The sequence below is a fragment of the Lagopus leucura genome, unplaced genomic scaffold (genome assembly GCF_019238085.1).
Source record: "Lagopus leucura isolate 7727_CA_CO unplaced genomic scaffold, USGS_WTPT01 Super-Scaffold_73, whole genome shotgun sequence".
NCBI classification, from domain to species: Eukaryota; Metazoa; Chordata; class Aves; order Galliformes; family Phasianidae; genus Lagopus; species Lagopus leucura.
This window is the reverse complement of record NW_024962252.1, coordinates 94,489,207-94,506,301: the sequence shown is the minus strand read 5'-3', so window position 1 is coordinate 94,506,301 and position 17,095 is coordinate 94,489,207. Positions and strand designations below refer to the sequence as shown.

General features: G+C 38.2%; 1 protein-coding gene across 11 annotated transcripts in view; it reads right to left on the bottom strand.

Moving 5' to 3' along the window:
- Positions 1-382: 382 nt before the first annotated feature.
- The window catches only part of PPP1R21 (protein phosphatase 1 regulatory subunit 21), a 29,144-nt gene continuing 12,431 nt past the window's right edge, over positions 383-17,095 (bottom strand). For 10 of the 11 annotated variants that reach the window (XM_042881370.1, XM_042881396.1, XM_042881380.1 and 7 more), the window contains 14 exons: positions 16,927-17,076; positions 12,971-13,072; positions 12,811-12,899; positions 11,998-12,134; positions 11,782-11,874; positions 9,931-10,058; positions 9,456-9,608; positions 8,584-8,676; positions 7,401-7,634; positions 6,023-6,058; positions 5,039-5,155; positions 4,089-4,187; positions 3,103-3,231; positions 383-1,572 (listed from right to left, as the gene is read on the bottom strand). In XM_042881370.1, coding sequence (XP_042737304.1) covers positions 1,543-1,572; positions 3,103-3,231; positions 4,089-4,187; positions 5,039-5,155; positions 6,023-6,058; positions 7,401-7,634; positions 8,584-8,676; positions 9,456-9,608; positions 9,931-10,058; positions 11,782-11,874; positions 11,998-12,134; positions 12,811-12,899; positions 12,971-13,072; positions 16,927-17,076 — 1,590 coding nt within the window. In that variant the 3' untranslated portion in view covers positions 383-1,542. Of the gene's footprint in view, positions 1,573-3,102; positions 3,232-4,088; positions 4,188-5,038; positions 5,156-6,022; positions 6,091-7,400; positions 7,635-8,583; positions 8,677-9,455; positions 9,609-9,930; positions 10,059-11,781; positions 11,875-11,997; positions 12,135-12,810; positions 12,900-12,970; positions 13,073-16,926; positions 17,077-17,095 lie in introns of those variants that run through there. The other variant, XM_042881432.1, reaches the window with a different exon arrangement.

Genomic DNA, 17,095 nt, shown 5'->3' with positions numbered 1-17,095 from the left:
TGCAGTTCTATTCACCAGGATGCTGTAAACTGTGCAGCTGCTCCCCCTCTCTTCTCCTACTTCATGACTACATCCATTTTGTCCTTAGAAGGAAAAACTTGAATCAAAACAGCTCAATAGTTGTGATCAAGCCAGAAGGTAACTTCTGCCACTGAGGAGGCACAAAGGTGAGAAGCGCTGACAGGGAACCAAGTGCACTTTGCACACCACAGCACTAGTGCAGAAGTTCGGGCTCACTCAGACAAACATTCAAGCAAATGAGCACTACTAAGAGTAATCAGGATTACTGCTTCAGGTCACCTCACCAGGAGATAACCTTCAATTCCTTACCATGGTATCACATTCTGTAAGCCAGGCATAAACAGAACTAAGAAAAAAACGGTTTTGTTTAGTTGATTTTATTGTTACATATTGATAACACATTGACACAGCTGATATCAGAGCAAACCCTTATGGGACAACTAAGTGCCACAATGCACGTTATAGAACTGAAGATCAGTGTGAAGCAGCACAACATCTGGTTTAAAAAAAAAAAGTCAGATGTCATGAAACCGTGTATTATTAGACTTCACTTAAAGAATCTTGAGAGGCCAAGAGATCACAAGCTTCCCAAAGCACAAGAAAAGCTATGTGCAGCTCCTCGGTCGTCCCATCAGAACTAACCCCACGAGGGACTCTTTGCAAATTCAGTGTTTCAATGTTCTACGTATTTTATATTCTTCATTGTAAGAGAGCACAATAAGCTGATCTATTCTACACACACATATACTGCTTCACTCTTTTGGGGCAAAATTACAATCACATTTTCCTATAGCTTTTAACAGCTATTTCAACCAGAATATATACACATGTATACAAAATGCCAAAATTAGGGCTTAAAGTAATTTCAGAGAAGTTTCCCAATTCAGCTGTTTGTGCTCTTTATTTCAAAATCCAAAGTGCCAAATACAAGTAGCAAGAGTTTCCACTATTGCAATCTAACAACAACAAAAAAAAAAAAAAAGAGGTGGGGATGAAGAACGATCCCACTTATCCATGGGAATTTGGAGAAATCATTTAAAGACACTTGAATTCATTTCAGAGGGCAGGAGTACATTTACAGTAGTAGCTGCACAGCTCACGTGGCCAGAGTTTCCAAATTAATTTTTAAACTGTCATTAGCAAGAACTGAGTGTACAGCTGTTGACAATTTAACATAACTCAGAAACAGACAACTGCACTGATACCAAATTTCTTAATGCATAATCATATTTGAAAAATATACAAAAGCCAAAGTTATTACAGGAAATTAAAACCCAGTTTTAAAAAGTGCACAGTAAAAACTGAAGGTAATTACAAACTATCCACAGAGTATACGTGTCCTGGTTTAGAGACAACACCAAGTTCTATCTGTTGGAAGTGCTAAATATTTTAAAGCCATGTACAGCACCAAATCAGTTCACACGAGACCCAACACCACCCTGCTTTCCGTAACAAGAGGCACCAGACAGTATCTGCACTCTCTTCAGCAGCAGCCTCCACAGACAGCTGATGAGCTGGGAGCTATCGGGTTTTGTTCTTTTTAGAGTTTCCCTGCAACAAGAAGCAACCAGTGAATACAATATATAATTCACTAAGAACACCTACACAGGAAACGTACAACCCAGGGTCTGATAATTTATGCCTACAGCAAGCAAAGGAGCACTGTAAAGCTGAAGATAAGCAGTACTGCTTCAAGTGCTTACTCTGAAAATCCCTCTGTGCTTACAGCCATAACACAGGAAAGTACCAGAGCTTTCAAACAAGCACAAGAACACCTTAATTTAATTGAAAATTATGAAAAAGACATTGAGTTGCATCCCACAACACTCAACTGTATTAGCACCATTTATATTGCAAAGCAGACTGAAGGCAGGTCCAGTCCTAATTTGACCCCGAGTGGTATTTCAAATATAAACCTTAGAGAATCAACGAGGCAATCATCCTTCACCCTAACGTTTTGTCCCAAAACAAATTTAACTTTAGCTTGGACTAAACATTTGTACTTGAGAAAAGGATTTGTGTTACAACAACTTTCTTACATCTAACTTCCAACAACTCTACAATGCAAACACACAGCTTAAAAAAAAAAAAAAGCACAGTAGTTTCTTTTTTACTCTTTCCTTAAAATAACATTTGTTTTTAAACCTAACCAACAAATCTGTTCAAATGATAATGGCTTTAAGCTATATCACTTTCAACTGAGTTGTTTTCTATGCTTGGTAGCATCTGAAATACAAAAACAAGTGTTTATTATTGGGAGATTAAAAGTCACTTCCTTAAAGACAGCGTATCCTTTCAAGTTTTGAAATTATGAGAAGTGAAAAATCCACAATTATTTTTTGTATATTTTCATGTTTTATAACAACATGAAATGCTATGAGCAGTGTACAGCTTCTTAAGAGCTCATACACCAAGAAATAGTCCTGAAGAGCCTGGTCAACTTCAAAGTTTAGATATCTGAAGAACTTGAAAGAATAAAAGAGATAAAACCACAGTAAAGGAGCTCTAATCTAAACACAGATTTCTCTTCCCCTCGCTGAAACCTGCTTCCCTGCATTCCACAATAAAGGAGGATTATTCATTTCATAACAAAACGAATGAAAGATAAAGACCTTCACAATGTATATTCCTTCCCAGAACCCCCAGGACAGGATGTACCATGGTGTAAGCACCCTCTGTTCTAAACAGCAGACTTCCACTTTTTTCATCATTAAGGTACATTGGAAAACCTTGCCTCTGGGTAAATGGATGGTTCCCTGCTTGAAAAAAGCTCAAGTGTGGTTTAAGAAAGTTCACAGAATGAAGCAAGTTTTTCATTCCTACATGAAAGAAACAGACAACCCAGACTATGGAAATAAAACAGAGCAGGAAGAAAATTGCCAAGAACCAAGTAGCTGCAACTAGGGTAAGAGCACAGGACAACGTGCATGACCAGACTTGGAGTTTTCTTTCCAGCTGGCCCAGGATAGAAACCACAGCTTGTGGATTGATTTGTGAAAGGGTATTACTGCAGCCATGGCAAAGGTAAACACAGAGCTCCCAACTACAGCCAGCATCTAGTGTCAACACTTGGCAACTGACCTTACTAGTCATCTTTAGTGTGTCAATTTCTTCCCTTTGTTTAGTTAGAGTCTCATTCATACTGCAGAGATGGTCACTCATCATACTTAACTGATCCTCATAACTTCTCTTTGTCGTCATCAACTCATCCTAGGGGGAAAAAGAAAAAGAAGTCAGCAGTTTGAAGCCTTTGTTCAATGTAAGAAAACGGCTGCTTTGCCAGTTGGTCCCATCTCTGCTGGAAGGTAAATGCAAGTAAGCCACACCATTGAAAAATATCACAAAAAGCCCATAGGTCCCCTTTTACCTGAAGACTCGTGTATTGCCTGTCACCCTTAATTTTGATTGGTTTCCTTAATAATTTTCCCAACTCTTTATAGCTTACATGAAAGTTGAACAGCTACATTTTCCAATATCACTTCTAGCCAAGTAACAAGTAAAATCTATAGGGTTAAAAAACACCACATGTACATGAACAAGTGTGGTAGATGAAGCTCAAGGAGTCAGCAACCCATATATATTTGCAGTGTGACTGTGCCTCTAGAATTAGAGATATGGAAAACCTGTGCACTACTTGAACATAGCAATGACTAGATACAGACCATAAACACAGACAGGATAGGAAGGGGAGGAGTTGCACTCAATACAAATGCATGGTTTAAACACACGATGTTATAATTGGTACCTGTATACTTCAGTAATCTTCCCCTCACAGAGGGAAATAAGGCTAAAACAATCCTGTGCTTACACATACAGAAAACACATTTTTATAAAGCAGCCTTGACAGCGGGCTAAAAACACAGGCTTGGCCACTACAACCATTTCCTTGCAAGGATCTTCCACTTCAAGTGTGTTATTTCCATCTAGTCTCCACATACCTCTATTTCTTACACCATATTACTAAGGACCGAAAAAGCACAACTGCAGCTTAGAGGTTTCTTCCCCTTCCCCTTATACACAATTACCTTAACAAGCACATCTATTGCATCACTTAACATCTTACTTGCCTGTAATCTACTGATGCTTTGACTAGCCAGTTTCAACTCTTCTGTGAGTGATTCCTTGGACTTCTCTGCTAAAGACAGTCTTTTGGCAAGTGCTCGACACTGGCAGTTAGAGCAGCAAAGGGAAGACAGAAGGGAAGGAAGTTAGTTCCAAAGTGTTATATTGTGCCATCTTTAAAAGCTTCGAGTGTTTCCATCTTTTTGTAATCCTCAGATATCAAGAAACTTACTCAGAATCTGCGCAGTTTTAAATACAAAGATAATGCAATAAGTTTACTGTTAATTGTTTTTATTTTACAGATTTTCCATATTATTAAGTGTTCTGTTTTCATCCCATTCCTGCTAGGAAATATTTCATAGAAAGCAACACAAACATCTCACTTTGTACATTATTCAAGTATCATACAAAGAAGGCTTACTATGTCATCCACTATCAAAAATTAATTTTTAGAAGTTGCTGTTAATCCCACAAGAAATATTCACTATGTACAAGAATTACTTCTTGACCTAAAGTGAAAAGAGGAAGCTAGAGAGACCATGAATTATTTTATTAATTCTTAAGTACAAAAAAAAAAAGAAAAGATTCTCAAGGGAGCTATTTTCATTTCTTCATGATACATTCAAGTATTGAATGTTCCCAGCATCGCTTTAAGCTGAAACCAAAAATAGCCTTTTTGGCTAACTAAAACCAGCCACTTCAATTTATATCAACAGACCAATACACAATACACATTTTAATTCTTAAGCTTTTTTCAGCCTTACTGGGTGACATTTTTCCTCCTGTTGTTTAAAGTCTTTCTATAACATCCATTTTTATGCATACAAGACCACAGCCAAAAAAATGTACTGCATAAACACATTTTTCCTGGAATACATACCATAGATTTAACACTTGCTCATGGAAAATTCAGAAGGGGATTTACTGTTTTCAGTAGAAACAACTGTATTCTCACCTCTGCATGAAAGTGTACTGATTTGCTGTCAGCAAGCTGTAGATGGGATGTAAGTTCTGCTATTCTTGCCATATAGTGTTTTTTAATCAAGTCTTCACGAGATTCAACATCTGGAATCTTATAAATATAAATGACTGTTTAATTTTTTGTTTTAATAGACTGAATACTTACACCACAACACTGTCCTCTATACTGAATCCCCTTCTGTACTGAGGCCTCCCAGTCATATCCAAAAGCATTTATTTCCCCAGTTCACAACAAATTACAGGAGGTCAGCTCATACTTCCTTTAAGGACCAAGGATGCAAGAGGTTTGCTTACTTTAAGATATGAAGTCTGATGATGAACCCACTGCAAAAGCTCATTCTACCAAATTCAAGAAATCCAAACACTTACTGGCTTTTCTCTTTAAGGAATAATTCTTCTGCATAACTAAATTTCAGAAGCTACTAAACTGTAAGAACTACAACTAATGTCGCACACTCTACAAGATCATTCAAGATATATTTTTGTTTTGTTGTTGATATTTTGTCGGAGCTGCTCCTATGTTTCTTTGAGAACAACTTCTGGTTTGGGATAGCCTGTACTTGTGTTAAATACAGGGCACTTGAGCCAGCGACTTCCTCTCTCCCCAACCTAAACCCCTTTCTCAGGGATTAAGAATTGAGGCTTTGAATCCATTCCTGGTTTCTAAACACAAAAAGCAAGACTCTCCTTCAGGTACAGAGCACAGATCTGGACGAGCTTGCACTGCTCCGAACTGCTAGCACGAATAAGAGCTACAATTCATGACACAGAAGAATATTTAAAAGAAACACAAAAACAAACAGAAATATCATTTTAGAAACCTGAAATACAGTACACAAACTACCTGAGTGACTTCTGTCATTCTACTGTTATTTTTAATAGTTAATTACACCTTTGGAATAACACTGAGTTTTAAATTTTTACTAGATACATTTTGATAACATTTAAAAGAGATTACCTTCTCGTTATCAGTAGTTATAGTCAACATCCCAATCTAAAACAAGGAAGACAATATGCATGTGAAAACTGCAAAAACAGACATCAGTCATAAAAGGACTTCAGTCAAAAACAAATTCTTGTGACAGTTAGAATTAAGTTTAAGCATCTCTACCTGCAACATAAGCAAGGGTGGTGCAATGAACGCCCTGAATAGATTTTAAGGCGACACCAACTCTCCAAAAATGAAATATCCTTTCTACATGTTAGGAGGCTTACAGGGTAACAGCAATGAAATCAAACAAGATCTAGTTAGCTTACCTGATTATAGCTCCTATATTATACACACATGAAAATTAGTGCTTTCGTGTATTGAGATGTCTCTTAATTAGCCAGCTTTAAGAGCAAGGAAATTCACCTTGCATTTCTTGAGTACCTTCTGAATTCTTTTCTCTGCAGTTTGATTAATAAATTACACTGGCAGCTCAGTTTCACATACTCACAAAACTCCAGCTGAGATGTATGTGAATAACAAATTTCACATCTGGCCCTTTACAAAGACATTCTTACATGTTTTCCTTGACCCGAACAGGACTACAGATTAACGTCTATGGGCAATGTTTACATGGTTTACTGACACACCAGTTACAGGAAGCACCAACCAGAAAAAGATGTTCTCCTTAAACTCCTAAAGGATTAAACTCCAAAACTTAACATGACAGTTTATTTCAAAACTGGTTGGCCATGATGACCTTAAAGGTCAAATCTTTTCCAACCTGAATGATCCTATGAAAACAACTCGTTAGTATTTTTGTGGGCTATTATTTACCAACATACAAAGACAAGACAGAATATACGCCATATCCAAAAGCACTGTTGAACCCAAACTCTAAGAACTCATGAAAGTTATGCAAAATTAATGATGCAGTGAACACTGGAAACGTGAATGGCTTCAAGTCCAAATTAGGTTATACTACACTGACCTGTTCTTTCTTAATCCACTTAAAAATACTGATCACCTATTTCTGTTTGCTTTCACACACCTGCAAGTGAAGAAGTCCTGGAAACTCAGAGCCAATCTAAGATATATATACTCCTCGCAAGGCTTCCTAGCTGTAGTCAGAAGAGTCAACAAGTCAAGCACCTATTATTTCCCCCTCAGCCAATCAAGTACAGAACTACATGAATGTTTCTATTAATATCAAGATACTGAACAAAGTCTCGGAAGTCAAGAAGTTCCAAACACTGAGGAGAGCATCAACAAACAGCTTTGCAAATCAGGAGCTTAAGCATGACTGCATTTCAACATCAAAAAACTTTCAATATTAACGTTCCATTGATCAAGTAGTGCTGTTGTCAACTACCATGTTTTTTTTCTATTGAAGTAAGAAGTCACTTACCAGACTAGTACTTTTGATAGGTTCCCTCTGACTCTTCTCTGTAGTTTCCTCCTTTTGTTCAGCTATATTTGATAAAAAAGAACACTCTTGTACAGTTTCAGCTAATTGTCCACTAAGAGAGTTCTTCAGCTTTTGGTTCTCCTTCTCCAGTTTTATTTTTGCTAGCTGGGCCTCCAACATCCAGTGCTCTTTCTCTTGTTCAAGTTTTGCAATTTTCTCCAAACTCTGCTGGACCTTTTGGATGGAAGTTCACAGTGCATCTTACTGAACATAGGAAAAAATACCCTCCAGGAGATGTTTGAAGACAGTACTATTTTAAACTATTATACAGGTGAGCTAGTAAGTAGTAGGCTGCTATCTGTAGGCTTAAGTGTGGTCATGTATCACAAATGACTCATCTGCTCAATGAGTCTGAAATAAGGGTTACCAGTTACTGCTCAAAGAGCCAAGGACAAATTAGATGAAAATCAGAGCAGGCAGAGGTTAGAAGAAAAACAGGAAAGTTTAAAAGATGTTTGCAGATAACAAAGCAATGCTGGTGCCAGGCACACAAGTGAAACACAATCCTTCCCTTCCCAGACATTCCACTGACACATACAGAAAACCCCAGCTTGTCCAAGTAAGGAAAGCTAAGGAAGGTTATATAACCTATCCCTCCACACATTTCTATTTGAAGTCATCTCATCTCAACTAACATGCTCTGAATTGGTTATTACAAAAAACACCAAAGTCTTTCTTCCATAGAAGTTAAAGGCCATAAGCACAGCAAGAACATTCAATCTAATAGCTAAGTTTTAGTCAGTACATCAGTCAGTCTCACTCAGAGATGGACAGATTGCACATGCCTTTTAAGCACCACTTAATCTCCCTTTGCCTCACCTTCCAGAAAAAAAAACAAACACATACTTCAAGAATGATGGGAATAAGACCTATTTAACATACTCTAAGAAAGTTGTTGCTATAAACAACTTCTGCGTAGTCCAAGAAAACCCACTCAAAACAGTACACAATATTAAAACAGTTTGCACTCTTTTACTTCCAGAATTGTAAATAAGATATCTAGAGTCTTATTTTAAGACTCAGAATTTCTATTTATGTACAAAACTACACAGATTGACTACTGAATACTACTTTGCCTTTATAAATACATTACTAAGTATTAGTAAAATGTATACCAGGATACCTGTTGTGCGAGACCTTCTCTACTTTCTGTGGAACTCAGAAGTACTCTGCGATTGGCCAAAGCCTCTTCATAAGGCACTGAATCTGCACAAGGCTGCAGAAGAATAGGGAAAAAAAATAAAATCAAAATGTTTGACAGTAAACCAGAATAAGTGTTCTACATTTATTTTCTTCTTACCCTCGTTACTTTACTAGAGGGAAGAAAAACATTTCTCCAGGTGTTTACCATCAGTAGAAAGAAGTTCCAACTTAAAAAAACCCACCTACTCTCCATCAAAATGCACACCTAATTAAAAGGTGCTAAGAAAACTATGTGCTACTTAGTGATCAAAAGTATCTTTAGGTCCACTTGACAGACATCAGAACATCAAAGGGGAGCGATGATAACCCTTAAGTACACCTACATCACCACTTAGTTTTTAATTTTAATAGGAACTGCAGGAGATTTCGTATTGTTCAGTCTTTCAGTTCAGCATATTTTCTCTATCATACTTATTTCCTAACATCTGGTTTCTTCTTCATTTGATCTCAACTGTCTTCAGTGAATGCAAATATAAAAATGATGCCATTCAATTCACATTCTTGGCAAACATGGAAGGCAGGTTAAATCAGTAAAAAAGATCAGCTCAGGACCCTCCTCAGTACAGAAGTTACTCATGGAAATAGGTAACAGCAGAACCAACACATACTGTCAGTTTTGAGAGCAACTGTGCTCTCAGATTTCTTCAATACCATTATTTCTCTGTTTCTCTATTTTCTCATTGAGAAAAATGCTTTCCAAATACTGGAAGCCACTGATTTGTATTCTCTTTGTTACAACTGAAGAGCAAGCTAATTATGCTATCTCTATGCAAGCACATGAACTGAACAAACCTTCTTCAGAGTCTTCATATAGGCAACTGCCTTTTTCTTGTACTGCAGCATACACTCTGCTGAAAGAGGGCTGATGAACTCTGTTCCTCCTTTTGGGCCATAGCTCAACGAAGAAGTGAAGTGATCCAAGTTGTTGCTAAAGAACGAAGCAATCTAGACATACCAAGAGAAGTCACTTTCTGAATTAAGCTGAACAGAATGACTTGCCAGAGCAGTTACATGTTTAAGTGAGGGAAAAGCACTTAGTGAAACTGGACTTCACATAGCTCAGACATCACTAAGGCAAAACATCCTTTTCAAGGTACCTACTATAATCACCTATTGTTTTTAATGTACAGCACAAAAATACCTTAGAATAAGTCTGAATATAGGTAGGAGTACTGAAGACACATTTACATTTCTCAAATCATTCTTTTTTATTAAAGAAAAAAAATGCTCAAGTTACGGCATTATATTTAGACAAAGTTTCCATTACCTTGCCTATTCCATTTGTTAAAGACAAAATGGAGGACAAAATACAGTCATTTGTAGTTATGAGCTTCTGTGTGGCAGTTGGAACATCTTGTTCTAGTGTAGCTTTTTGACTGTAGTGCTTGGAAATGTCTAGAAAAATAAAAACATAGATAACATTTATGTTTTTGTCTATTTAAGTGACCATTTCCAACTTCAGCTTGTGACATTGAAATTTTAATACTTCTACCCTCCTTGAGTTGAATAAATGTTTAGTCTGGGTACTCTTAGTTGTTCCATAGATTGCCATAGATGGTTGTTCATGATCAGAACAGACATTGTGTTACAGAAGGGAGAACAAAGAGACATATTTAAGTGTGCTCTGTCCCAAAAACCATAATTAAACAGGGAAGACAAGCTCCCACTGAACACGCACTTTGTTCCAAAGCATATTTTCCACTTCCACATACTTATATCAGGACACTAGAGACAGACATTAAACATTACTAACAATTAGTCCAAAGCTTATGGAACTTCAAAGGGTAGGGTATTAAAATCGCCAGGGCAAATCTAGAAGGCTATGAAAACTACACAGCACAGCAAGAGGTATTCTAAATTTCTTTCAGGCAAAATTAACAGAATTGTCTTCTGAGGGTGGGGGAACAAACAAAGAACATCACCACCACACAGAGAACTTTCTGAAAGTAATTTACAAAGAAGCATTAGTTTCACAAGTGAAGTTTCACAGGTACAAAAATGAGAAATCTCAGGTCATTATCACCAGAAGTTTTAACCTGATGCAAGCTTAAGGAATTGGAGTTACATTTGGGTTAGGGAAGGTAGAGAGAAACTACAGATCAATAATTCTCTTATGCGGGAGTCTGAGGTGTTGCAACGTTTCCATTGCTAACTAATGAGTTCTGAAGTTTTCTTCAGACTTTCTCAGTCTTCTTTACTTCTTTTGTTAAGTACAACTTACACTGATGTTATGTTAGAGAAACCATAACAAGAGGCAGAAGGCACACATCAAACTTACCTATGCTGCAATGCTGCCTGGTTTAGTAATTCACTGTGTTTGACCTACAAATCTCTACCATAATCATTTAATTAAACCAAAGATTCTATAAAATTAGGTAGTACTATTGACATTATTACTAACAGATTAAAAAAACCAAAGCATCTTGTTTAAATTAAGACCTTAATGTTTATATAGCTGACTGGTACCAAACCAGCTCAACTACAGTAATTACTCTCCCCAAAATAGCGACACAGGAACAGATGTTACAGCATACATAGACACACTATTGCTTTAAAACTCCTTGAGTGTTAACCAAACAGTACCCCATTAGAAATGCAACATACCCACGTTCTTTATACATAAGGAGAGTCAGTCATTTAGAAGGAAGAAGTTCTGTTTTAATTTTGAAACCAACTCCCTCATCATTTCTGGTCATAGAATCATATTTTAAAAAAAAGTGTAATCAACTTGAAATCTAAGAAAACTTCTACTTTGATGATAACGCCAGGTCAACATTATATAAACAGGGAATGCATACATACAACATTCCATTCTATATGTGTTCAATTACAGCAATACAGTTCAAAAACTAAGGTGCCACAGCTCACAAACGGCCTAGAGTGTCACAATTTAATCTTCCAGAAACTTACAAGAACTAAACTAAGAACAGAGTACCATAAAACATTTGGGGGTGACAAAAACTTGTACGCAGCAGGTTTGGTGTCAATCTATAAAGGCAAAACAAATCAGATTTACTATGTACCACACATTTAACATTGTAACAGAGAAAGTTGATGTTTGCTGTGTTGAAAGACTAAGGATGAAAACTGAAACCTACTACTACTCACGTAGCCTTACCTTTCAGGATGTCATGAGACGCATGAAGGCTTGCAGCAATGTTTGTAAACACCAAGCTGTAATTTGTTCTAAGCAGTCCTTCTGGTTTCGTACCTAGAAGTACCATGAAAAAGGAGAAAAAAGTTAAAACTCTATCATTAATGAAAACATTAACTCTAAAAATCTAAGACTGGTTTCTCCTAGCCTCAAAGCAACTGAGCCCAAGCTGGCACTTACTTGGTAAAGCAAGAAGACTAACGTATGTATGTAGCTTCTCAAAGATCGCCGTCAACCTTTTCATGTCTCTGTGTAGCTCCATATTTCTAGCTTTCAAAGCAGCTGTGCAAAGAGAAGACTCACACTCTTCTTCCAAACTAGGAATATGATTTTTAAACACACAAAAACACAAATGAGCAAATCTCTTACATAAGAATTTCAGGATCTTGGGGATAGATAGGTAGTTCTTTCTACACTGCCAGTCCAAAGAAGCAATAAAGAGGTTATTTTAGAAAGGCTAACTTATTGGAGTTACACAGCAAAGTTACAAAGAAATCATAAAAGCCTTTTTCTTAACCCAAATCCTCTTTTTAAGTCTTCTTTCGCACTGACAAAGTACCTCCCTTTGACCAACTCAGGAGCACACATTTTCACTACAGAAGGGATGTGCATCCAACAGTTTTGCTACACATACAGATTAACAAAATCTTCAGACAGGCCCACGAAATTAACAGTTCCAGTGTATAATATCTGCATAGTATCAATACTATTGAGTAATACAATTAAGCATTAAAGTCTGTACAGCTTTTATTAAAGCCACATCTTCAAGGGGAGAAGTTTTAAAATGTAGTGGTTCAGTTCCAATGCCTACTGGAAAAAATGGCAAAAAAAAAAAAAAAGCATAACAAAGGCTCAAGAAACAGTATGCAAAGAGAATTTCTGCCTTTAAGGTGCTTTAAGGTTTGAGTTAATATTTGAGTTGTAGACATCGTCAATGTTGCAAATCTGACAGTGCCCCTCCAATGTGATCTATTAAACAAGTTTAAAAAGTACCTTTTTAACTGATAAGGAAGAATCTTTCTTAAAAAGCATAAGTATGAAGCTAAATGTTCTGAAAAGGCCTTCAATTTCACAGCTGTTTCCTGGAAAGAAAAACAGTGTAAGTATTTCTGCTCTGTTAGTCTTTTTTAATACTAAAAGTAAGAAATCTTACCAGGACTGTCACAGTATCTTCTGTAATACTCTCAAACAACTGAAGCATTCCTTCCTCCAGAGGGCGAACATAAAAAGCATTTTCATGAAGATACTGTGAGAACTGAGTACAGAGAGATATTTGAGATGGCGCTTGCTGAAGACTCTCAAACTGTTTCACATTTAACAACAGAAAAGTCAATTTTAACACAGTATCTATCACTTTAAATGATTCCCAAGACACCAATAATAAAATCAAGTGATGTGCAGCCCCCTCCTCCACATGGCACACAGACCTTGAGGGAAAGCAAAGACAGTAATGGAAATCCAGGCAAACCCCTCCCATGTACTGCTCTGTCACAGCACCTTATCTACCTATACCTGTCATGCACAGTACACCTGGGTTTTTGACTGTAAAAAACTTTGTGTTACTTGCTCAACTACATCAAATTAAGGCTAGGTCCATGCACTCAGTAGGTCACCAAAACAAGCTGTGCCACCTTCCTCTCAGCTACTGTTTTATCAGCCCTTGTGCTATTAATCAGCACAAACACTTCAACAGTTCTGCTGTACAAAGTAGTGAAGAACTGAACTGAGTTAGAACTGACAGCAAGAGAAATGTATATATTTTATGTTTTCAGTCCAGTCCTCCTTGTGGGCAAAAGTATGCTTATACCAGTGTAAAGGATGGAGGGGTAACTGAGCAAAGTAGGAATGGCTGCTGTCAGCAAATGTGACAGTTAAGAGAAATCCTGAAACTCTGACTTCATTGCACTGCCCACCTTTCCTAAAATATGCTTAAATAAATGTTATGGCTAATTTATCCTCCAAAAAAGTATGCCACAGAACAGAAGTATTCACTCAACCTCTTCAAAATAAACACTGGCGGTACTGTCAGGTTTAAAAAGTTTAACAATGTAGAGATACGTATCACAGCACTAAAGAACCTTTTCTGCAATTGATACTGGCAACCAGGATTCACCCCACAGAAAGATACTTTCACCTTTGGTTATTTACACTACAACAGCAAGTAAAGATCCCAGGCAAACAGGGTACAAGAAATTTTTCTTATTATTATTATGCTGCAGTAACACAGTGTTAACAAGAAGAGATGCCAAGCTCTTATGCATGCACAAATCTGGATGGAATTATGGTCAGTTCTTAAATCTAAGGAAAAAAGAGCCGCATGCAGAAAGCTCCTGCCTCGTGTTGCAAGGAAAAAGACTGGAATTATCTGGCAAGATGCTGAAGCCCCAGCAGAAACCAGCAATCCAATGCTTAAGGAGAAAAGGAATACTTGAACCTGGAAAGGAATTGTCCACATCTATTTTGAGTGTCTGGTGGGGAAAATAGCTTGAAAACGCCAGACAAGACCTGGAGTTGGGGAAAAACAGATCAGCACAAGTGTGCTAAGTCACTGCATGATACTTGTTTCATTTTCTGTGTTAAGAAAGGCTTCTGAAGCACTCCGTGCAGAAGCTAAGGCCACACTGAGAATATCTGCTAAGCAACTAGGTGTGTTAATTGAAGACACAGGAGCAACAGCAGCTTCAGTGACTGACAAAGGAGACTTTGTTGCTGGGAAATCACCATAAAAGCTGTGAGGTAGGATGCACTAAAGCATTTAGCTCACAAACATACAAGAATGAAGGTAGGCTACAAGAGAATTCATGATGACAAAACCTAAACAACTATCCAGAGAGAAGAATCAGAGTTGGGAATAAGTTGCACCTTTCAGCTGTGTGAAAGCACTTTTATCTGCTGAAAAACAAAGAACTGCTGATTAGGACATTAAGACAAAAACATGCATGAGAAATGATGTCTGCGAAACCCAATTTATCTGACCAGAGCAAACAGCAGTATGTCTGTGGAATGCAATCACCACACTAGGCCACATAAACAAGGAGACTCAGTTTCTGCCCCGAAGAACTTGGAAGATAACAAAATTACAGTTTTTAAAAGAAGGATGTGTCATTCTGAGTATTATTAGTGAAGCAAGAATATACTATTCTCAAACAAAGATCAATGTTGAACCTCTGGGAAAGCTTATTCTTTATTATATACGTAAAAGGATTGAGAAAGTAAATTGAATAGGATTTCTCTAGCTGATAAATATCCACAAAAGCGTACTTGTTGCCTGTAAGGAGATTAATGGAGGCCCTTCTGAGAACAGAAAAGTTTTGCAACAGTTTACATTTGCTTCTACAGGTGTTATACAGCCATTCAATGAAAGAGATGAAGACTTCAAAGTCTGAGCCATACAAACTACTAAGCTGAAATCATCAGTTGAATCACAAAACACCGGGTCATCTAGCAACTTTAATGCATGTTTGTCCGCTGATGCTGCTTAGTCAACAACTCAGATGTTAAAGCAGTTTTATTCCAAAGCATATATACATGGACCTCCTGCACAAATATTTGTGCACAAAATTATCATCTGTGCTTCATGACATAAAAAGAAAACCTCAAAAGATGCAACTTGAGAACTCTGGAAGATATCCCTAAGAAGTCACCCCATTGAGTTGTGAAAGAAGAGTCAGGTCAGATTTCTCAATGTCATCATACTTCAAGTCATCGCAGAATCACAGAATGGCTTGAAAAGGACCACAATGATCATCTAATTTCAACCCCCTGCTGTGTGCAGGGTCGCCAACCAGCAGACCAGGCTGCCCAGAGCCACATCCAGCCTGGCCTTGAATGCCTCCAGGGATGGAACATCCACAGCCTCCTTGGGCAGCCTGTTCCAGTACTTCACCACCCTCTGCGTGAAAAACTTCCTCCTAATATCTAACCTAAATTTCCCCTGTCTCAGTTTAAAACCATTTCCCCTTGTCCTATCACTATGCACCCTCATAAACAACTGCTCCCCCTCCTGTTTATAAGCTCCTTCAAGTGCTGGAAGGCCACAGTGAGGTCTTCCCAGAGCCTTCTCTTCTCCAAGCTAAACAAGTCTAGGTCCCTCAATCTTTCCTCACAGGAGAGGTGCTCCAGCCCTCTGATCATCTCAGTGGCCCTCCTCCTCCATGAGCTCTACCTCCTTCCTTTACTGGGGGCCCCAGGCCTGGATGCAGCACTGCAGATGGGGCCTCACAAGAGCAGAGTAGATGGGGACAATCACCTCCCTCTCCCTCTGGCCACCCCTTTTTAATGCAGCCCAGAACACAGCTGGCCTGCTGGGCTGCAAGTGCACACTGCTGGCCCATGTCCAGCTTCTCATCCACCAGGACCCCCTAGTCCTTCTCTGCAGGGCTGCTCTCAAGGAATCTTCCCCCAGTTTGTATAAAAACCTGGGATTGCCCCGACCCAAGTGCAGCACCCTGCACTTGGCATTATTGAACCTCATTAGGTTTTCATGGGCCCACTTCTCCAGCCTGTCCAGATCCCTCTGGGTGGCTTCCTCTCTTTCTAATGTATTGACAGCACCGCTCAGCTCGGTGACTTGAAGCTTCAGAACACTTACAAGAGAGCTCTTCACACAGGCAGCCCAAAATAAATTATTTGACAAGTGAACAGTCTCCTTCATAAACCTAGCTTACATCCAGTTTATTTCATGTTGTAGTTACACCATATTCCATATGTGTATTACAACATATTCCATACCCCAGTACATTTTCCTACTACTTGTCCAGCTAAGACAAGCATCCAGGTAGCAGTGCAATATTTAAATAATCAGCTCAACTCTTCAACAATGCACTTCCATTTAACGTTTCAAAAGCAAAACTATGATTTGATGACCATGCTGCTGCTCTCCATGCTGTTATTTTAACAGAGGCATAGAGGGAAAGGAATCTTTGCACCCACCCCTTTGAACATGGACAATCCACCCAGCAGAAAAGACCTCCCATGCAAGAGAGCTTGCCTCTCAGGAACACATTTACAACCTTCCAGTAAAGGTGGCAGAAGTTTCCATCTGTGATTATTCACTCAGGAAAGTCGACATAACTGAATATACGTACAGCTGTAATCAGAAAATTTTACCTTCTGATTTAACGGCGATATAGTGTCTGTTGCAGAATCAATGGGAAAGATCTGGACCTTCTGCTCAGTATACGTATGAAAATTCAGAAGAGCTGTTACAATTTCTTGCACAAAAGACAATGCCTGGCCAGCAAGGTCTCGCAACTTGAGCTGTGAAAACAGTTATAAA